At 46.7% G+C, this 21,406-nt stretch overlaps 3 protein-coding genes across 5 annotated transcripts; 1 reads left to right on the forward strand and 2 right to left on the reverse strand.

Annotated features, from left to right (window-relative positions):
- Window positions 1-1,775: 1,775 nt before the first annotated feature.
- Window positions 1,776-2,953, reverse strand: LOC135399851 (vesicle-associated membrane protein-associated protein B/C-like). The gene is given in 2 exon segments (XM_064631591.1): window positions 1,776-2,590; window positions 2,593-2,953. Coding segments are annotated over 2 exon segments (831 nt in total). The 5' UTR covers window positions 2,864-2,953; the 3' UTR covers window positions 1,776-2,030.
- A 2,468-nt stretch (window positions 2,954-5,421) lies between these two features.
- On the reverse strand, window positions 5,422-9,609 carry LOC135399852 (uncharacterized). The gene is made up of 5 exons (XM_064631592.1): window positions 8,031-9,609; window positions 7,477-7,684; window positions 6,700-6,850; window positions 6,476-6,631; window positions 5,422-6,200 (listed from the first exon to the last, which is right to left on the reverse strand). Exons 1-5 carry the CDS (start codon window positions 9,289-9,291, stop codon window positions 6,021-6,023), a joined length of 1,956 nt encoding a protein of 651 aa, XP_064487662.1. The 5' UTR covers window positions 9,292-9,609; the 3' UTR covers window positions 5,422-6,020.
- A 5,455-nt stretch (window positions 9,610-15,064) lies between these two features.
- On the forward strand, window positions 15,065-19,926 carry LOC135401033 (mitochondrial fission process protein 1-like). Of its 3 annotated transcripts, none has more exons than XM_064633151.1 (4): window positions 15,065-15,206; window positions 15,410-15,537; window positions 15,877-15,990; window positions 19,697-19,926. In XM_064633151.1, exons 1-4 carry the CDS (start codon window positions 15,113-15,115, stop codon window positions 19,721-19,723), a joined length of 363 nt encoding a protein of 120 aa, XP_064489221.1. In that variant the 5' UTR covers window positions 15,065-15,112; the 3' UTR covers window positions 19,724-19,926. The 3 variants fall into 3 exon arrangements, with proteins under 3 accessions (XP_064489221.1, XP_064489223.1, XP_064489222.1); XM_064633153.1 differs by having other exon boundaries at window positions 15,066-15,206; window positions 16,930-19,926; XM_064633152.1 differs by lacking the exon at window positions 19,697-19,926 and adding an exon at window positions 16,109-16,200 and having other exon boundaries at window positions 15,067-15,206.
- The last annotated feature ends 1,480 nt before the right edge of the window (window positions 19,927-21,406 follow it).

The raw sequence follows: 21,406 nt of genomic DNA on the forward strand, positions 1-21,406 counted from the left end.
CTCAGTCGGTAGCGTGTTCGCCTTCTGATTCCGAGATCGCGGGTTCGAACCCGGCAGAAGACGCCAGCGAGAACGCCTGCTTGGTGGCAGGATGACAGGGACTTAGACACGCCGTCTTCCGCGAGGGACGTTAAATACGGGGCGCCGTACCCTCAGGTGGGCAAAAGCAATCCACAGACCGACCGCTGTGGCGTCGCTCATGATCTCAGTTGTACCGCGACGTAATTATTATTAATCATTACCAATTATTAATTACTTACTGACTACCCTTCACGGTAGCTTTGAAGGTCTTCATACTTCTATCCATCGCGTTGAGCAGCACCGTTACAGCTAGCATCTTCCGTACGAAGAAACCGACCATTTTTCCCATGCACTGCTGGAAACCACAATGAATCTGGGTTTCTGACCAGGTGGTCGTCAAGGGACCAACCATCTACAGCCGTATAACGCGTTTGTGAACAACTGCCTGTGAAAACCAAAATGACAACATCTACGCTGAAAAGCACGCCTGTGATTTCACCGTGTGACACTTTCAAAAGCTACGTAAAGACTTCCTGCTTCCGATACCCAAGATGACACGAACATCTAAAACACCTACACCTATCCACTACAATACCTACTCAATGATCTACAGTGTGGCGCCAGTAGCCCAGGTTCTTGATGACAACAGCAACAACTTTATTTGAATAATGATGATTGGGGGTTTCATCGGCGGGGGCGATACTCCACCCATGACGACTGTATCAATGGAGTTAACCTTGTTATTCAGGATACAGTGTACAATCCCAGGTTGTACATCAAGATCATGTGCGATCATCTGCACATGATGCCTACATGGACGAACGTTGAAGAAATTCCTCAGTTGTGGCATCACTAGTTTGCATCACTAGTGCCAGTGCTCTGCGAAAGAGCAGCCGCTTTGAGGACAGTAGCGTGCACCCGAAACATTACCGAAGCTACTGAAGAAGCCAATGAGGGATGTCCTCAATGTTCGCGCAAGCGGGCCCAGTCCATAAAAACAAGCTGTTGGTCCTTCGCTTGAACTTAGCAAGCTCTCTGCATAGTCCGCTGATCTGCGTAGTGCGTGCAGCGGAGACAGGTGGTGATGAGACTGCTTGCCGTATAGTCGGTCACGCTCGGGCGGTATAATGCGTCCTGGTCCGACTTCACGGGGAACTGTGCCGACAGGACACTGGGACAAGAGACTGGTTTCCACGCACTTTGCGTGCCAGTCACTGGCTCCCTCGTCGTTACTGGGAGACCGGTGCTTCCACGCGCCAGAGCGAACGGCCAACTTCGCCTCACTGCCACGCATTGTAGTATACAGAGGCAGTGGAACTTTTTTCTTTTTCTATTGTCAGTTTCTGTTGTCACAACCCAGCTCGGTACTGAAGTAAGCCATAGCACCAGACGCAGTTTCCGCAAAGAATGCCACGAAAGTGCAGGACACAAATTTGAAAGTAACTTCCTTCCAATTCAAAAGAATGTCCAAACGCCGTGCAAGATTACATCGTAGATATTGTCTGTACAATTTCGGCTTACGTCCTTTGACGACATGAAGCCGCTATGATATCGGACACATTTCTGCTATCACGCTATGGCAAGTGCGAGTGATATGCTACTCTGTACACTGAAACAACTTTTATATATCTCAGGCAACTCTGTCAGAACTGGTGTTGCATGGTACTTGTAGATCATATGAGAATTTCCAGATAAGCTTGAACCGTGTAAACCCTAAAAACACAGGCAACCACAGAGAAAGACGACTCGAGAAGCAAGGTAAATTCGTCGTTTTATTTTCCGCCAATACAGGAAGTGTAAAGCATGTAAAAACCGTTCGTAACACTCTGTGACGTCTATACTACTTAATGCGCGAATTTTTTTAACGCTTTTCAAATGTGGCTATAGCGCCATTGAAGCACTTCGAGCAAGTTTTCTTTTTTTTTTTTCGTACTCCAATAATCGATGGAAAGACAAAAAGAAGACACTAGACAGACCGCCTCATTCCTTTCAGGAAAATACGCGTCGCATCAGAAGAAGAACTTGCTGACGAGCACACCTACGAAGAACATCATCAGAGCAACGACAGGAAGCATCATGGTGCTGCCCGCACCATTGCTACCTCCCTTAGCGCACTGGAACTGCATCACGCTGCCACGGCGAACGTTCTCCTCCCCACACTTCTTTTCATCCGCCATTAAATCGGAAACGGGCTGGTGTTGCAGCATGCGTAGCCTGAGCCCTTCCTCCCTGAGATGGTTGTTTTCCACACGCAAGCTGCTCAGTTCCTCCAACAACCGCATGCTTTCTTCCTTCGCCTTCTTCAGTTCCACATCTACGCTGCCAGTACCGGGGGATCTGGGTATGGGTTGAGGTAAAGTCTTCAGCGGTGTCGCGTAGCTCTTGTCTGTCTCGTCATGCAATGGGCTTGCTTCCATGCTAATCGGTCTTTCCACCGTCTTTTTCGGTGACAACAGGGCATCGTGCGTGGAGGGTAGTTCAAAGACACATCGAAGCTTTGAATCCATCAGGCTTTCGGGACTCGCGTCCCTCCACACAGTTTCTTGATTGAAGTCTTCGTCGGGGCAAAAACTGTCTGCACCATGAACTTGTGCTTGTTCTTTTCAGTCGGGTCATACTCAAAGGGCTGCAACATGACAGCGACCTCGATGTCCTGTTTAGGCTCTAGGATGCCACTGTTGGGCCGCACACAATATCGCTTCGGAGCTGTGGTTTTCACCTTGAAACAAATGCGCCGTTCTGTTGGGTTAGATAGCTTCAGGTGAGATGTTACCACATCGCTGAAGGGCCCCTTGAAGTGCAGTTCACTTTCAGGTTCCAGGCGTAGAACTTGTTTGGCCATGATGTTTAGATAGGCTGATCCGATGTGACCGTTGCAGCGTCCGTACCTTGCTCGTCGTCGTCGTCGTCTTCCGCATGTTCTTCACCCATGAAGAACATGCTCGTGAAATGGACATCAAAGGAACATGGTAGGGTTCGAAAAAAATATATGTGTCAGGAGGAGTGGAAATTAGGATTACAAGCCCTGGGATACATAATCGCACACAAAGTACGAGTTGAGTGCACAACCTTGTCGCGCGCGCGAGCTTTCAATTTCTCGTGTCAGAAAAGCTCCCTCATTTGGCTGTCAGTTTGTGACGTCACGTCTTCAGCCCAATTGTGAGGCGTGCCGCCTGCGCCTCCCCTTCACTTTCTTTTTGTGGTTGTATCTGTAACCTAACACAGCCAACGCCACCTAGATACAGAATACCTGCTTATTGCCTCCTCTCCCTCCTTCGCTACGTGGAGATATAAAGTCAGAATTCGTCTCCTACTGCGAATTCAAGAACTCGCAAATGATTGCAGATAACTTGGAACCTGTCGACCTGAATCTGTAGACGAAAAGTGCAACACGCTTTCCAGAAAATCAGTCTTGAGACAGATGGGGCCGCTTCGCGCTTGATTTTAAAGTTTTCTCATTTAGTACGCGAGGACTTTCAATCGCTACTCGCAAACGATGGTGGTTCGTCTCCGTGGCAACCGACCGCAAGCTCGTTCGTGATTGGCTACCGCCGTTGAAAACACGTGGTGGTGGCGGAAGGGCTCGCCGTCGTCGGCCTCACAGAGGCCTCCGGTCGCCTCGCTAGCAGACGATTTCCGGCAGCCAATAAACTCACTCGGATGGTCTGACGTCACCACACGCCAGAAGGAGCTAGCGGAGATCGCCGCCGCTGCGCACAGTCTTGTAAACTAATGTTTGGCATGGTAGTTAAAGGGTCATGCAAATGACGAGGACGGTGCCCAGAAGAAGAACAGTCTCTGTTCGAAATATCGGCGGCTCTCGCGTCTTGAGCAACTTCCCTTCACAGTGCCATTTGCAAGGTACTTCGAAGTACCCATCAAGTAAATTATAAATCTGGATCGTATCTCAAAAATTGTATTCGACGTAACTTCAGTAATAAAACGTGAGGTAATTGTGTTTCGATTGTTATCCTTTGAAAACGTTAGCTAGCATATTTGGAAAGTGCTAAATAGAAAACATGGGCAGTTCCCAGCTGGCTCATTAATATGAACCGAAAGAAATGATTTTGCAACCAGGTTTTGCGTTTGTATTGCTAATTGGGTACTTGAGTACTTGAAAGGAAAGATAGTCTTATGGGGATTTTTTGTTCGCAGGGTTCTCGTAAACCTCGCTAAATTTCTACGAGAAACTGGTAGAGCCGTGTTCCGCTTGAGCTTATCTAGGGAAGATTGAGCTTGTCTAGGGACCTATCTATCTTTTTGAAGGCATGACGCGATCCACTGATTTTGGGCGAATTAAAGTTTGTCAAATTTTGAATATATGGGAGTCTATGGGAGATGCAACGAAATCGCTTCTCTCGGCACGCTCGCCCGCGATATTTGGGCCAAAATGATGTCATTCCCTACAGTAACAGTCGGGCAATTGATTGGGATCAACAAATTTGACAAGCTTACTGTAGTTTTCCAGATCCCTGCGAATGAAAATAATGGCTTTGTCGTTTGCTAGCATGTTCTGAACGCTGGCGCCGATTACATTACTTCCTTAAAGCGCGGGAGGAAAGCAAAGCGAAGAAAACAATTTTGCGGCGGTGTAGCCAACTTTCTCCGGAAGCGAACCGACCGCACGAGTCCGCTTTAAAATACATGACGGAAGGAAATTGTTCTGAGGCTATAGAACATACAAAAAGGACATACACAACACAAGCCTCGAGTTGCCTGGAAATCCTGCCGCTGTCTGGCTTTTTCGATGACTGCCATATTTCTACTTAAAGTACACCACAAAGTACACAGATTGAAAAGTACTGAGAAATGTACTTAAAGTAGTACTTGATACTTCAAGCACTTCCCACTGACGGACCAATTCCCGCATTCCCGGTATTACGGCGAAATAGGTAAATAGACGCACCCCGAATAACGGAACCCACCCGACTGTGATCACGGTAGGCATGTCCGCCAGTGAGGCGGTCGCAGGACAGGTCACGTGCATTTGAGAACCAATAGGAATGGCCGTAACTGTCGCGGCTCTGACGTCAGAGCCCGACGCCGAAATATGTGCAAGGGTATGTCTTTGTATCTCGTATGGCAAAAGATAGTCATATAGTCATGGTGGCTTGCCGCTGTTTGCCTCACTGGCGGAGCAAGTTGTCGCGCATGCGCACAGAGGACCGATCGGGGTAGAGATAGGTACGCTCCAAGATGGCGGTCTAGCAAGTGTGGTAGGCAGTTGCTGTACGGTGGTAGCTCTTGCCGAATCGGCTTTAGTTCGCTCCTGTCGGTCCTGATAGATCTTTCTGTTCGATCTGGTCATTCCTCTAGTTGTACCGAAGGGCTCTCACCCAATCAGCTGCTTGGACCGTTTCATCAATTATGACGCTAACCGCGGCGTAACAAAGGCATATAACTAGTTACTTATGTTTATTTCTGGTCAAAGCATGTACGAGTTAAAAAGAAATGACGTATAAAGTCACACCACTCGGGCTAAAATCATGATCTCGGATAAAATACTCACAGTTTGCGATTTCGAAGCATAAAAAAAAAAAAAAGAAAGTCAGAAAACAGTCACATGAGTGAAAGAAAGAAAAAATATTGCATGGGAAAGGTACACCTCAGCGTTTTGCCGGACACTGCATGTGTACCAATCGATACTACATTTGGACTATATACGGCTGACACTATAAACATCATGCAAAAGAAAACTAACATGCTCGATCGCTATACGGTCTGATGCAATCACTAAAAGTACAGTACTAAGGTCAACTTTAAAAACAAGTATCACTACACGCTTTATACAGCCAGCTGCGCCAAACTTAAATTAAGTGCATTGCAATGTTCCGAACATCCGACAGTGGACTGACCGCTTTTTCCCTCGCCGACAACGTTTTTCCTTTCCACTATAATAGAAAATACAAACTAAGCGGATCGCTGCAGTTCAGGCACATTCATGTAAAGTCCGTCATCACTTCAAATAAGCTGATTCTCGCTAGACTCGGACTCAAATGTCATTGCGTCGCACCAGACCTGACCAGGAGATGCGCCTTGTGCAGTACATTCAGGTCTTTAACCACAGCACCTATAGTTGGCCGTTCCTGATGTGTCGTGGCCCAGCACCTGTTCACGAGCTGTTCAAAGTCCTTAGGTGTGTCCTCAGGAAAGGGTGGACGTCTTTTTTCACGAACAACCTTTTTCATGAAACGTAATACAGTATAGGAACTATGCATTAAAGGAGTTCACGAAGGATCGCAGTTGTCATAAACGGTAAAAGTACTCCCATCTGTCCTTGTTCACAAAATCACCATTCCCTGTGTAAATTTACCGAATAGGTACATTGCACAGGTGGCAGACCTTGCTCTTACCCGCTAAATGCGCCACCGCCACAGGAATATAGTGCACGGGTGACACTGTTGATCCAGCTATATATCATGCATTACTCCGCATAAAAACTCAATTTTTTTACCTGGAATATGATGTGATGTTGGTGAAGACCGTCGAACGGACGGTCACCAGAATGCATCTGCCAGAGCACAACGCCTAAGGAATAGATATCTGACGCGTAGTCAGGTCTTTGCCCGCATAATGATTCCGGAGCCATGTACTGGACGGTCCCGCTGACCTATCGCATGTGCATCTGTCAACTTCAAGACCGTAAAGAAACGTGTCAATGGTATATGCATGTGTTACCTTAGGCGTGGTGCCCCGAACAGCACTGCTACCAAAATCAGCAAGTTTACACTCTTTATCTTGTATGAGAATGTTGCTGGGCTTGACGTCCAAGTGCAGTATGTTCCTACGATGACAGTAGTGCAATGCTGAAGCAATCTGTTTGCCATACCTGCAGGAGGGAACCCATGGATAATGGTTAGAGTGTCACACCACTATTATGAATGCTCGTCATTGAGAGGCGACATAAGTGGTCCTTAGAGGCGCAGAAGGAAACGCCGTGACTCTTGCATCGTAACGTCAGGCGGAACCAGAGAGGAATTGACGAAAAATTATCCACAAACACTGCAACATCCACGAAACTACAGGGTCGCTCCCTATAAAAGTCTAGCCGCTCAGACATGGCACTGGCATGCTGTTCTCGACAATTACTCAATGCAGGTGGAACATTGTGTTGGCTACATATGTATCCTGGAACATTTCAAACTGATTGCATGAGCATGGTAGTGCAAAGTTATAGTGTGTTGCCACGAGCAGTTGAGACGCTGCTCCGCTGAATCACATTCAGAGCTTTATAGGGATACAACACACCTGTTGTGAGCGATTGCTGACCATGGCATGCCAGCACGGGTAGACCCTTGTAGGGTGCCACCATATATTATTGTTTGTTACAGGTAAAGAGGGCCATTGATGAACTTGTTCGTCATGTGCATTTTATCATGCGGTCGGCTAACGGACGAAACACACGGTGGTCTTCAACAAGATGGAGAAATAATTTCGGAGGGAAACTTCGGTTACCTGAGCGTGTCCAGAAGCTGTAGCCGCCCCTCATCTAGCAGATTCTGCATTGTATGGGGCCCGCCGTACTCCATGACCACTAAGAACCGGCGCGTCTCAAGCTGTGTGAGATAGAGAGTGCGGACTACATGACGGTGCACCAGATGCATGGCGTTCTTCTCCGCCGGGTCGTCCACGTTCCGTACGTCTTTCACTGCTACGAGCCGTCCTGAATTATGGGGTAAAGAGAATAGTAATATCAATGAAGACGCGCACCTTCTAGAGCATCAGACGTTGCACTCGAAGCATCCAAAAAGCACATGCTCTTACTTGTTTTGTGCCTGAAATACTTTGTTTGAAGAAATTTGTTACGTTATGGGAACACAGTTGGCCCTTGACTATCGCGTGTTTGGGACTTCGGCCAGGTCCCTCCTTGGATACATGATGCTTACAACGCATGACAAAGTTGTGATGAGCAACGAAGGAGAAAGGGCACATTTGGAAGCACCGAGTGGAATGACTAGTCAATTTAAAACCCGGCTCTTACAATTTAAAATCATAGCGATGGTGCTCACCCTTGATTTGGACGCCAAACACTCTTCCAAATGCACCTCTTCCAAGGCGCTTGAAAAGCAACTTTTTGCCGTTATCTTTTGTCGATGAATCACTTTCTCTAGACTGTAGTCCAACAGAACGTCTTGGGAACACCGGAACGTCAGAGGTTGGACTCACACGTGGCACCGGCGCAAGTTCTGGCACGAATTCTGGTTTCACTGGACCATCAGCTCTGAAGAAGTGCTCCAGAGCAACAAACGAACTTCCACTCTTGTTGATTCTGAAGCTGGATTTTGCGAGATCGTAGTCTCCAGAAGATCCTGACGACAGCGCTGCACGAAACTGTTCCACGTCCTTCGACCACTCCAGGGCCTCACCCGTGTATTGAGGAGACTTGGGGCTCGAAATGTCCGAACACACGCTTTCTTGCCCCGTGACCAGTGAGAAAACACTCGCGGCCGTTCCCGGTGTTCTAGGCTTTCTCGGTGTGTTAGAACTTGAATCGCGCACGCTCTTTCCCGAGCTGAACAGCGGAGATCTCGGATTCTCCTTTGAGGGCGAGGATTCAACGAATTCATCCAACGACGGTAGAGCGTGCGGTGTTACGTGCCCTGGCGACTCGGCTGGGACGCGAATAAACTGCTTGTAAGGTGACCGACAGTACAGTCCTGCTCGTAACCTACGACATCCAGACGGCATGGCTGACACTGCCGATGGCATATCTCCAGAAGCTATCTTATAGTTCCCTGACTGGAGCGGTGATGATGTCCGGAAGTTCAAGAATCGTTTGTCCGCACCATCAGGAGACAGATGGACGATGCTTTTAGGCCCCATCGGGCTTTCTGATTCTTCTATATCGCCACGTGGCACTGTCTCTTTAGCATCGAAACATTGGGAAATATCAACAGATGTTCCATTGCACGGGAGACTTGCACTTTTAGTAGTCACTGAATCGACAAATTTCACTCCGGTCACATCGTCGGTCTTTACAGAATCGTCGCTCTCAACGTCGTGAATGAATCCATTGACTGATGGAAGCTTTCTTGTTCCCCAGGCCACGTACCTGCCGCTGAACGCAGTCTTACACGCCAGGTCATCGTCCTCGTCAACAGCCTCCCTCAGTTGTTCAATGTACGAAGGCCATTCTTCCGATTCGACGATGCTCTTCGCAATTTCATCTGAGTCGTCGGATGATATGGTGCATTTTGACAAGCAGTCTACCATTTCCCCATCGTGGTCGACCTCGGGGTTGCAATCCGGTGGTGTACAGTTGTTTTCCATCACGGTTGCAAACGTATTCGACAGGTATATTTCCAGGACATGAAAAGCTCTCCTGGCGGTCTCCCGAAGTTGAACAGTGCAGTGGAACGATTACGAACACTCATAAGGGTAGGTTTGTTGACACAAAGGTTATTCGGCAACGAACTTCAGCGGTCTTACGCTGTTGACATAGCGGGTCTGCAGTCACCTGAGGCGTGTTCCTTGGTATTCTCCGCTAGTGGCAGCGTCGTAAGGGGGCGTGAAAGCGGTGCATAGCCTGATTATCTCTCAGATCAGACAGGATCACGCTTATCGCTACAGTCGAACGTAATTTCAAAACAGCATAACGTTTTGTAAGTAACATTTTCTATACCAGGGGTCGTTGAATAGGAGCAAGGCCGTTGCTTTGATGTATGGCTCGGTTTCTCTTCTTTTGTTCTTATTATTTGTCTCTTCTTATTTGTAAATCAGATCACCTGCATAACGTGCACAGGGGCGGATCCAGGATTTTTCTGAGGAGGGGGTCCAGCCACGGACAGCATGCTAGATATGCGATCTACGCATGTACGCATGTTAAACACATGCGATCTACGCATGTACGCATGTTAAACACATGCGATCTACGCATGTACGCATGTTAAACACATGCGATCTACGCATGTTAAACACTATGTGAAGACAAAAATTGAGGAGGGGGTCAGGACATCCGGACCCCCCCCCCCCCCCTCTCGATCCGCCCCTGAACTGCATGAACACCTATTCATTAAAGAAATATGCCCCCTGCGTTTATTTTCCTGCGTCCTCCGTCTGAGCCAACGTGTAACTTTCAAGCTTGCTCTAGTCGACTTGTAATCGGAATTTATGTCGAGAGTGAAGTTAGTGGCAAGTACAGGCGTGCTATGGATGCATCTTCACTCTGCGTTTGCGTTCTGGCATCCATCGCCAATAAAACAGCACTAAAACATTCCTCCTTTGTAGGATTCGCGAAACTTTCCACTTGCGACCTACAGCACACCTTCGAAAGAAGCGTTCCTTTGTCCGCCGACAAAGCTTGCGGAACCGGGCAAGCTCCATTCCTGGTTGTGCAAATTACAAAATAATGCTTACATGAGTTTCCACTTTCCTTTACGGTCGCCGAAGAAAGATACGGCAGCCGTATATTGTCAATGTTCTGATGTCCACGTCGTCCGGACCATTGATTTTCCTTGGAGACATTTCTTTTGCCCCAACAACGACACGCACAAGGGGGTCAGATATGTCTATCCACAGCTGCATGGGAGCACAGGTATGGCCATTGTGTAGGCAATGGCGGGAGAAGCACCTGCAGAGTTTGTCAGTTTCTGCGCCGACCTTACGAGCACCTCGTAACCTTGAAAAGGACTCAATATGAGGTCTTGCAGTGACGTGATGTTGAACACTTTGCCGTTTTTGTACGTTGGCGATGGACGAAAGCTAGGACCATACTTCTGTGCACCACTAAGGCGCATGGACGAGCCACGCACTGCATACTAATTAATCCAGGAGAATGGGCAAACACTACGCAAGGGGAGATCTGGGTTGGTTAAATTTTTGTCGTGCTTTCCGTGCGCCCGCACTTTTATTAGTAGTGAGCACAAACTGTCCCCTCCAGCTCGCCTGCATGTAGGGATATTCCCAGGATTTTCATCTCAGGTGGTGATACCCAAATTCGCTGCTTTTATAGCGTTTTTGGTCTTTCTAGCTAGTATGTTTCTTTTCTTTTTCTTTTTTTGGTGATGGGTGGTGGGGGCGCTGGGAAAATCCCTGATGTACGCCATAAACAAACTGGTTAATACGCCGTTACGAGAGAAATGGAACCCAGATTAGGAAAAATCTTTCCAGGAGCAGTACAGCAGGCCATACTGCACCGTGACCGTTCGGCCGTATTCCAAGACACGGTCCACCAAGCCGGGTACCGCGTTAACAAAGGTGCTCTCACCCTAAGAAGAAGAGCAGGCTCCCTTTTGCCCCCCATCCACCGCGTACGCGGATTCCAAGGGAGACCAGAGCATTCTGCAAGGGATAAAAAACAACGACAACAGCAAAACACGTATTTTGCATGGGGATGTGCTTTACCAATGTAGTTGGTTAGTTGATGCAAAAAAGAAAAATATGGAGATGTTGGCCCAATGTAGTCTTTGTAATTAAGCGCCTACATGGGGAATTTCACCGCACTTTACCAAAAGCACACTTCTGAATACCAGTTCTCCCAGGAAGTCTCTCTATCGGTCTATCTCTCCATCAGGAATCTTTTGGGGACTTAGGTTTTGTGTCATTACAGGGTTTGCTGTGTTAGATAACGCGTCATGTTTTTCCTCTTTCCTTGTCTCTGGTTCCTTTTCCTTCACCATGTATACCAGCTCGCCTGCGTCCTTGCTACCGTTAATCTCCATAATTTTCTTTTTTACACCAACCAACAAACTACACTGCTGAAGTGTACAATGCATGTTTTTTTTCTTTTCTTTTATCCCTTGCGGAATGCGGTTCTCGATGTCCCACCAGCAGAACAGAAGTGGGCAAGTGCCCCCCGGTCTTTTCCCTAGCTTCAATTGTCACCAACGGAGGTTTCTTCTCGTTTCACTTCGCATCAAACTTTTTCCTGAAAGTTTTCCTCGCCACACCCCAATCTCTTCTGCTGAAACATTTCCTTTCCGCATCTTCATCTTTTTTCTGGGTACTGCGTTCACCTCTCCTCCATCATTATCTGCAAATTTCTCCTCCTCCCTCCTCAACGTCCGTGTGGTGAGGTGAGAACGTCCCCACTGGTCCCCACCCCTCATCTGCCATCACGAGGATGGCAAGCATGGCGAGGATGCCATCCTGAGGCTCCTGTGGTTAGCACTAGAGCTAAGAGACTCACTAAAGTTAGCATAAGGTTAGCACGTGGGCAGCACAAGGTTTGCATCCTAGCATGAATGATGGACGATACTATCGAAACATTCGATACTATCGATAGTTTTTGACTGTCGATTGTCCAACTATCGAGTGAACCGGAATATCGATAATATCGCGATAGTTTTTCGGACTGTCGATAGTATCAGGACATGCACTTCACCTATAGCTTCACGTCACTTGAGTCAAGCTTTCGCTCCTGCAAACTACCAGTAAGTTATTCACTCCGATCAATTTAAAATTTTAGCTTCTTGCTTTTGAAAACCAAACTTTCTGCGAAATTTGCTCCTGCAAACGACCAATAGTTTGTGCACCAAAAACTTTAAAAATTTTAGCGTGTTTCTTTTGAAGACGAAACCTTTTGAATTTGGGTATCGTTTCTTCAAATATCATTAGTTTGCTCAATCCGAAATTAAATTTCCGTTTTGCTCCTGCAAACTATCAACAGTTTCTTCACTCCGAATTTAAAATTTGAGCAGGCTTCTTTTCAAAGCAAAACTTCCCGCGTTTCGCCTTTGCATACTATCCATAGTTTATTCACTCCGGATTTATAATTTCAACAGGTTTCTTTTGAATGTGAAACCTTCTGAATCGGGGTCTCGATACTGCAAACTATCAATACTTCGCTCACTGCTAACTTCAAATGTTAAAGGAGCATTAAAGTGGTATCTAACATGGCCAAAAACTGCTGTCATCTTGTAAAGCAGTATGTGAAAAGCATTCCCACAAAATATTTCTGTCCAAAGTTGTTTCACCACGGCGCAATTAATTTGGTGGTGGTGGTGATGATGGCGAAAGGGCTTGCCGTTGTCGGCCTCACGTATGTGGGCAACGTCACGACTGACGCCCTGGATTAATTTGGAAACTCGCTGCCACGGTGACAAGCCGGAGCTTGCCGGAGCGCTCCAACTGCAGACCACACCCACTCTACAGTGACGTTAGTGGTAGAGAGCCCCTCATTCGTTAGCAGGAAAAACCGTCTGCTACGAATATTGCGAGCTGTTTCTTGTTGACTTCTATTCTTTATATGATTTATATCACGTTTTCTAAAAAAAAAACAAAGCATATACGCAGCCTGAGAAAATAAGATTACGATCACAACAGTAATATATCCGTGGCTTCTGTGCAATCTCAGAATTCACAGTAGCAGAAAGCAAGCGATGGCGGCGGTATTGTGGCGCCACCTGTTAGCCACTGAACCAACTGCGCGGTGAAAACTGTCGGACAGGCTGCACACTGTCGAGAAGCACGGGATTTTCGCTGTGCAAGCGCAGTTAATTTCAGGCTGCACCACTTGTTCTTCCCGTGGTGTCTGCGGTCCCAAAAAGTCGTGGTTGTGTCGTGGACAGCCTTCAAACCTTCCATTTCGGACATCACGTAGCCGGAGAATGCATGGCGTCTCCGAAGCGGTAGCAGACGTTCCGGCCTGCGCGATGTTGCTCACCTCGATCATGTGATCCCAGGTCCAATGAGGAGCGTCCTCACCACTTGCGTCACATAGTGACGCGTGTGGTGGCGCTCATCGCGTGCCTATCGTGAAGGCGAAGGAGGGTGTTTCTCGCACGGGAGGTTCGGGGAGCTATTGCAGGCGTCCCAATTTCGCTACGGTTGTACTAATTGTGGGAAAACTGTTTTCGGCCGCCTAACGTTCCATACTGACGAAAAACAGAAACAAAGTTGTGGGCCTCTAGACTGCTCCTTTAACATGTTTCTTTTGAAAACGAAGCCCTCTGAATTCGCTTTTCGCTCCAGGAAACTATCAATAGTTTGCTCACATCAAATTTAAAATTTGAGCAGGTTTCATTTGAAACGAAAGCTGGATTCGCGTTTTGCTCCTGCAAATTCTCAATAGTTTGCTACGAATTGAAAAATTTACTCATGATTCATTTTGTTCCTTATAAAAACGAAACCGTCTGAATTTGCATTTCGCTCATGCGAACTATGCAGTTCAGTAACTCACAATTTAAGAGTGGAACACATTTCCATCGGAAATAAAACCTCCTGAATTCTCCTTTTTCGCATGCAGTTCGACGATGGCGTTTCGCTCTTGATTAGTTGTTACCTCTCAGAAAAAAGAAGAAGAAAAAGAAAAAAATCATCATGGGCAACAAATTGTGAAGTTCGTGAAATATGAAATACCAGAGTATATACATTTGCTCTTTTTTAAGTGGGCATTTCTGGGGACAAATTAAAGTGACAGTAACTTAAACTACTGTTAGCTTGACGGCGTATGCGACTGCTCTGATTAATGTTAACCATATGCATAGCGCACAACAATCCACAAAATCCCCTGTTCTATTTCCCGATTGTTCTGGTTCCCGAATACTTTTCGGAACTGTTTTATGTAGTCTATTTTTTTTTATGTTAGCGGTTCGAAACTATTTCAAAAATATCAACTACTGTGCGACAATAGGTAAAGGTATTTCGGCGAAGACACCAATGAAGAATGTCGAAGTCACAAAGGTGTGCTTGAGAATGGAAGACGTAGGAAGCACCCAAAATTTAGAGATTTATTACGAGCTTTCAGGCAGCGACTGCCCGAAGAAGGGCAGTCTCTGCCTGAAAGCTCGTAATAAATCTGTAAATTTTGGATGCTTCCTACGTGGTATTTCATTAGATTGATAACATAAGTGGGAGCAGTGACTTTTACATTTTTGCAGCAAGCGGGTTTGGACTGTGTCCAGCTTACTATCGATAGCTCAACATATCGATAGTTCTGAGCAAAACTATCGATAGTCAAGTGAGTAGTCGTCAGATCCATCGATAGTACTATCGATAGTGTTTGGATGACTATCGCCCATCACTAGTCCTAAATCGACAGGCGTTTCGTGATTTCGTTTTGTCTGGTCTCGCCATCTGGTGCACATGGTGCAAGGTGCACCAGCCATGAGCACGTGACCATGAGAGGAGGGGAGGGGGCATGTAGCAAGAAATGGCGGAGACGAAGAGTGGAGGTGAAAATGAATGCCCCTGTGTTCCAAAGGTTGAAAAAGACATTTACAGGGACACTCCTATTCGTCTTCTGGGTAATGCAGAACAATTACATCGCTTGTTTGTTCAGAAATGCGGTGACCAAGGCCAGCAATTGTGATGGTTGCGCAAGAGCTAAAGAGGCGCAGTTGTACGCAAAGAGTAGACTGTCTCTACACTTTGTTGTCTCTCATTGGTTTTGTTCACAGAGTCTAATGTGCATATTCTCCTGACCTTAAAGCGGTGGTTTTTGTTTTAGGTTATACCAATGAAGTAGGAGAAGCATTCCGAGCACTAATACACGTGAATCTGGTGCGACTGTCCTACGGTGTGGCCAGCGCATACGTTGTTGCAGATACTGTAGACAAAGTGAGAAAGGCTGACAGGGTAAGCCGCACTTCACGCATATCGTGAGTAGTTGCGACATATTTCTCTGTTTGAGCTGTCACATGTATGTTCAGTGTGTTGAAGCTGAAATCGTGATATCGTACCACATAGACCGGTTAGTAGCACATATGTTTTCAACTTCTTTTTCTTATCGTTTCTTATCGTTATCTCAGTGGCTACAGTGTGGCGCTAAGTGATAACGCGAGTGTGTTGCACCGCAGACATCTTGAGATATCGTAGCTATCACATTTAGCGTGCGTTCCGTCGGCTCACATTGTTGCCGGATGTACAGTAGAGCCTCATTCAAATATTTTACGCACGTCCTTTATTCCACTGCAGGTAAAATGTGCGGATCCAGCGGTACATCGTCATAAACTGCTTGCCACAGCTGTGGACACGTTACTGTGGCAAGCCCTCGCCTCCGTCATTATTCCTGGCTTTACAATCAACAGGGTGTGTGCCCTATCACTCTTCTTACTAAAACGTTATAGCGGTATGGGGTTGAATACATGCAAATATACTACTACGGGCATTGGGCTTGGTTGTATACCATTTATTGTTTCTCCTATAGACCACTCCGTCCATAAACTGATGGATCACACGGTGCGACCAATGGTTGGCATTGTGACTGCTGATTAAAGCATTTTTCATTTTGGATCAGCATTTGGTGCTCGTGGCTACTTTTTAAAGGGGTTGCGACAGGTCATCCCAGGTTGTCCTAGATAAACGTAAAAAACGGTGCAACCCGCATTGAAAGTTTCACAGCGAAGAGGGTAATACGGGGGGGTTCAAGTCAAACCGGGACTTTCTGCCTCCTGAGTGTACAAATGGCTCGCGCTACTTCTTTTTTGTCATTTTCATACGCGACAGGCCTATGCGTTCACCACGTGGTGGTCCAAAGTTTGTGCAAAACAGAAGACACATGTTAAACAAGATGGCCGACAACGAGGTGAGCGCGCACATCGAACAGCGAATTGTCATGAAGTTTCTCGTGAATGAAGGCGTAAAGTCATCTGAAATTCACAGAAGACTTCAGGCTCAGTATGGCCACGATACACTTAGCCGCAGCAAAGCGTTTGAGTGGTGCAAACGGTTCCGAGACGGCTGTACATCAGTGCAGGACGATCCCGGCCGGGACGGCTCAGAGCCAAGTGTCAGAGTTCCTGAGAACATCCAACTTGTGAAGCGCCTTATCCTCAAGGACTGACGGATAACATGTCTTGATATCAATAGTGCCTATAGTGCGATCAGTACTGCATATTACTGCCAGGTTCTCAGGGATGTGCATAAGGCGCTGAAGCAAAAGCAGCCGGGCCTATCACCAAAGGAGTCCTCCTCCTACAGGACAATGCACGCCCGCATACCGCACATCTCACGACACGCATCTTACAGGAACTTGTCTAGGAGTTGCTGCCACATCCCCCTTACAGTCCAGACCTCGCCCCCAGCGATTTCCATCCCTTCGGGCCACTGAAGGCGTTCCTTGGGGGCCGCCGCTTCAGCTGCGATGACGAAGTCAAGAATGTGGCCCGATCATGGCTGCTACGCGCCGGTAAGGATTTGCTTGCATTGAAGCCCTCATGATACGCTGGGACAAGTGCATTAGTGCAGTTGGAGATTACGTTGCAAAATAAAAACAAATTTCTCATCTGTAAGTTCATTTTACTTTCGTGAAAAATGAAAAGTCCCGGTTTGACTTAAACACCCCTCATAGAAACAGAGAAAATAGGCACCGCGGATACCGAAACTCGTGCGGCTCTGACATCACAGGCTTCACCGCCGCCAGTGAGGCAGCACACGAGAAGTCACGTGCTTACGGCTGCCAATGGGAATGGACGCAACTCTGAGGTCTGTGACGTCTGCGCTTTGCTCGGGAGTGCGTTCGAGGGCTTGTATCTCGCTAAGTACGACGCGTAGGAGAATTAATTCTTTTTTCCTCTGTGTTCTGGCGTGTAATACAATGCGTCCGTGGTGTTATGAACCACATCTATGAAAGTGTCTCAACCCCGTTAAGACAGCACCCTAGTTCTTCCATTTCTCCCGAAACGTCGTCCGTCGGCAGAATAGCATAGAAATTCAGGCAATAGTGGTCATAACCAGGGTGTCGAACCGCAAAAAATACGGGTACGGTTCGGGTTCGGGTTCGCGTTGTTTTGATTTCGTTCCGGTTCGGCCACGCCAAGAATCGAACCGGTTCGCAAACCGGTTCGCAGCCCCGAACCGGTTCGCGAACCGGTTCAACGCTTCCGTTTTATATGTTCCATAAAACTGCTTTTATCAGGACATGCGTGGCTAATAGTTTACTGCTGTTGTCTGCATTGACGTCTCTAGCGGTGAGGTAGCCCTTTAGCGAGAGAAATGAGGAATGGATGAACACTTATTGCAAATAGAGTCCACGCTGTTGAAGCGGTGTAGTCCTGCTACTTTCTGTTCCCAAAATCTTTTTTTCACACGCACAGTGCCAGCAAGATACACTTAAAGGAAGCCTAATAAGATGGACAGCGTAACATAGACGACAGTACTAGCCGGCACACTGCCTTCGCAACGTGAATCGATCTGAAACCGTACTGAAACATGTCGAAAATAAGCCTGCCAGCCTTACTCTGTCCGAGCTCACAGCAGTGTACTAGTTAATCCACAACACAAAGGCAATATGTCACGACACAACTGCACTACCAATAAGCAGAACCACATTTACTTTTCAAGCCACGACCAATCAAACAGGCACCGTTCTGCGTACGCTCCTTCTCCACTTCTCATGTTTCTGACTTGTTTAATTTGTACTGCTCACGTGTAAAGGGAAATCTTGGGCGCTTATTTGATCGCATATTCGTCCTGTAGAGCTACATAACTGGCCTACTCCATTCCTGTTTCATTCGTCCGCGTGGCACCTCGTCTCTGAAGAGTAGATGCCGCACCGCGTGCGTGGGGCGCTAGCCGCGGCGCTCACAAGGACAACTGCGCTTCAACATGTTAAAAAGACGCTGGAAGTATACTTACTATACGTCGTCGTCTCACTGCTAGGTGAAAATTTCTGAAATCCATGATACAGGCGCGTGATGATGATACCAACGTGTCTTCGTTCGGGGATAGAGAGGAACTCTTATGCTGACTTCTTTTATGTCCGAACCGTTTTGTTGCGAACCGGTTACCGCTATTATTTTGTACGGTTCTGCTCCGGTTCGGGTTCAACAGTGTCATGAAAATTTCGGTTCGGGTTCGGGTTCGGTTCCGGCAAAAATAACGGTTCGGGTACGGTTTTCGGTTCGGGTTCGGTTCGACACCCTGGTCATAACTTCAGATGGATCTGCTCTTAGGGAAATCTCTATGCCTTCAGAAAAGTTCATCCTCCGAATTTCTAAGTAGTGCTGTTTAAGTGATTCTGCACCATACTGTGCAAACGGAATCTCTCAAATAGGCAATGCTGCACAGATGAGCAAGTTTCCGTACGTCTGCTGTTTTCTACGCATCGCTTACCACTCTTGCTGTGAAACTTGGAATGCAAGCTCACAATGATGCAAATAACTTATTTTATATCCATTCTGCATAACAAGGGGTAGTAACATAGCTAGAAAAATATTTTGGCTTGGGGTACTAGGGAACTTTACATGTGGAGTAGGATGTCACCCTCATTTTTCCCTCTCCCAAATGCACTACCAAGGGCAGGGCTTGTGGGGTTGAACCCCCAATATCCCCCCTCCCCCTGGTTACACCACTGACAAGGGGTGAGGTTTCAGAACCCATTCAATCATTACCTGTGCTCCCTACGGCACTCGAAATTCCAAAGTTTACAACGATTTGACACTCCCACATTTGTACAAATTACTGCCTCTGGTAGCCAACGCAGTGTTGTTGTGCCAGGTACTGATATCTCCCATTGCAAAACACCACGTCAGAATGTGGGAATGTCCATCTTTGTTTCAGTTGGTCACAGGGGGTCATGAACAATTCAGTGAAGTTCAGATACCTTCATTATACTGCGAGGTAGTACATTGAGGCTTGAAAAGCATGTATAGTCTAGACAACAGGATTTGTAGTTGAACATGTGCCTGGTTATAAGTCATAGGGCCACAGTGAAGATAAAATGTGTTATGGAACCATGCATGTAGAGACTATGAGCTGTTCCTGTGCAGTGCAATATAGTTGGCATGGTTTACAGTGGGACGAATCTCTGAAAGTGCTGTGAAGGAAGCTCGTCGCAGCTGATCTATTCTTTGTACTGTGAGCATGCGTATGCAGTACTTATATTTACCTCACTTGTTACATGATTATTATGTGCCTTATTAGATGCTGGATCTGTATATTCTGTGCTGGGTATGTGTCCCCAGCTATCAAATGATCTGGAACTTGCTCGTGGTCACCAATAAAGAGGCAATTTTTCGTTTCTAATGTCTTTATGTAGTGTGTATTTTTCTTACCAGAGTATTGTGCTGGGTGAAGCACCTCCAAAAAGTTCTACATACTGTAACATACATTAGGATTTTCATGAAAAATTTCCATGAAATCTTAAAGGAGGTAAGAACTCCTATCTGCATGTATTTAGTTACGGGTTTAATAGATGTAATATTGTTCTTCTATGCTTCGTAATTCTATTTACAATCTATTGTTCAATTCTTCTCCTTCATAACTAGTGCAGCGTTAATACAAAAACGCACTCTCTTTCGTATTCGGGTGAGTACACGCACTACCGTCCAGATACCTCTATCCATCGTTACGTCATCTGAAGAATTGTAGCACCCAATCAGACGCCGACGCGGAGGTACACATAACGTTCTGCTTTACCCTCTTCAAGATGAACTTCACTACATGGCACGCTCCTAGCCAACCATCATCCCGAATGACAACGTTTTCATCTCTGATTTGTTGAAAACGGGAGGCGTAGCCCATTTTGTAGCCACGCATAATAGATACATAATAGGCTTTACCTCTCGTTATCAACAAATCATGGGCGAGAACGTTGTCATTCGGGAAGATGGTTGGCTAGGAGCATGCTATGTGCTGAAGATACGCACCTATCAAATTCACCTATACAAAAGGTGTCACAGACAACACGTTGAAATTGCTGTTTGGAGCCGACACAGTCGGTGGGCTCGCTTGGAACAGTTCATAGCTCCTTTAAAGATCCTTCCCAATTAGACGCTTTACATAAGCTGCCAACTGTGCTTCATCAGAAAGTAAACAGGTTTTGCTAACTTCGCCAAGACCTTGGAGGAAAAGGCTGGCATACACATGACGTTCAGAGTGAACTGCATGTGACATTTATCTCCCTTTTACTACTCTCAGCATCTGTTGTTACGTTTAAATTACTCCAGATTCCTCAGGTATCAGTTCACTGTTCTGAAACTTTCACTGGTGCATTTCAGTAACAATGACAAAAAATTTCAGTGTACTTCCAGAATCGATCAACACACACGTGTGAGCTCTGTCGCAAATATGTAATGCCAGTGGGTTTCAGGATGTGGTCAGTACAACCCCAATGTCAAGTGAAGAAGTCAACACTGCATGTACGACTGCATCAGCAGTGTACGTGGCTGCCTAAAGGAAACAATCAGCTTGCACCTGCTGAATTACTGTGTAGCAGCCAGTGGCGGATCCAAGGGGGAGGCGGTTGGGCGATCCCCCCCCCCTCCAAAAAACAACAACAAAAAAACATCAGTTTATATTAGGGATGTGCCAACCGAATCTGCGAATCCTAGGCAGGTATTAGAGATTCGGGAATCCGAATCCCAATGCCCAGAACAGCGAATCGGATCTTTTGAATCCACCAACCATGTTTGTTTGTTTATTTATTTTTCAAGTTGGCGCCTCTGGAGTCCGCCGAAAGCCTGATTGGCAGACGGGTGTTTTCTTGTTTGTTGGTTGCATTGCT

This window comes from Ornithodoros turicata, chromosome 7 (assembly GCF_037126465.1).
Source record: "Ornithodoros turicata isolate Travis chromosome 7, ASM3712646v1, whole genome shotgun sequence".
NCBI lineage: Eukaryota > Metazoa > Arthropoda > Arachnida > Ixodida > Argasidae > Ornithodoros > Ornithodoros turicata.

Excerpts from the sequence above, each read along its gene's own strand:
- LOC135399852 (XM_064631592.1), bottom strand. The coding sequence starts at position 9,291 with ATGGAAAACAACTGTACACCACCGGATTGCAACCCCGAGGTCGACCAC. Across the intron at positions 6,851-7,476 it reads CAGCTTCTGGACACGCTCAG|GTATGGCAAACAGATTGCTT; the intron begins GTAACCGAAGTT and ends TCCCTCCTGCAG. Across the intron at positions 6,632-6,699 it reads TTCGGGGCACCACGCCTAAG|GTCAGCGGGACCGTCCAGTA; the intron begins GTAACACATGCA and ends CACATGCGATAG.
- LOC135401033 (XM_064633151.1), top strand. The coding sequence starts at position 15,113 with ATGGCGGAGACGAAGAGTGGAGGTGAAAATGAATGCCCCTGTGTTCCA. Across the intron at positions 15,538-15,876 it reads AAGTGAGAAAGGCTGACAGG|GTAAAATGTGCGGATCCAGC; the intron begins GTAAGCCGCACT and ends ATTCCACTGCAG. Across the intron at positions 15,991-19,696 it reads CTGGCTTTACAATCAACAGG|TGGGACGAATCTCTGAAAGT; the intron begins GTGTGTGCCCTA and ends CATGGTTTACAG.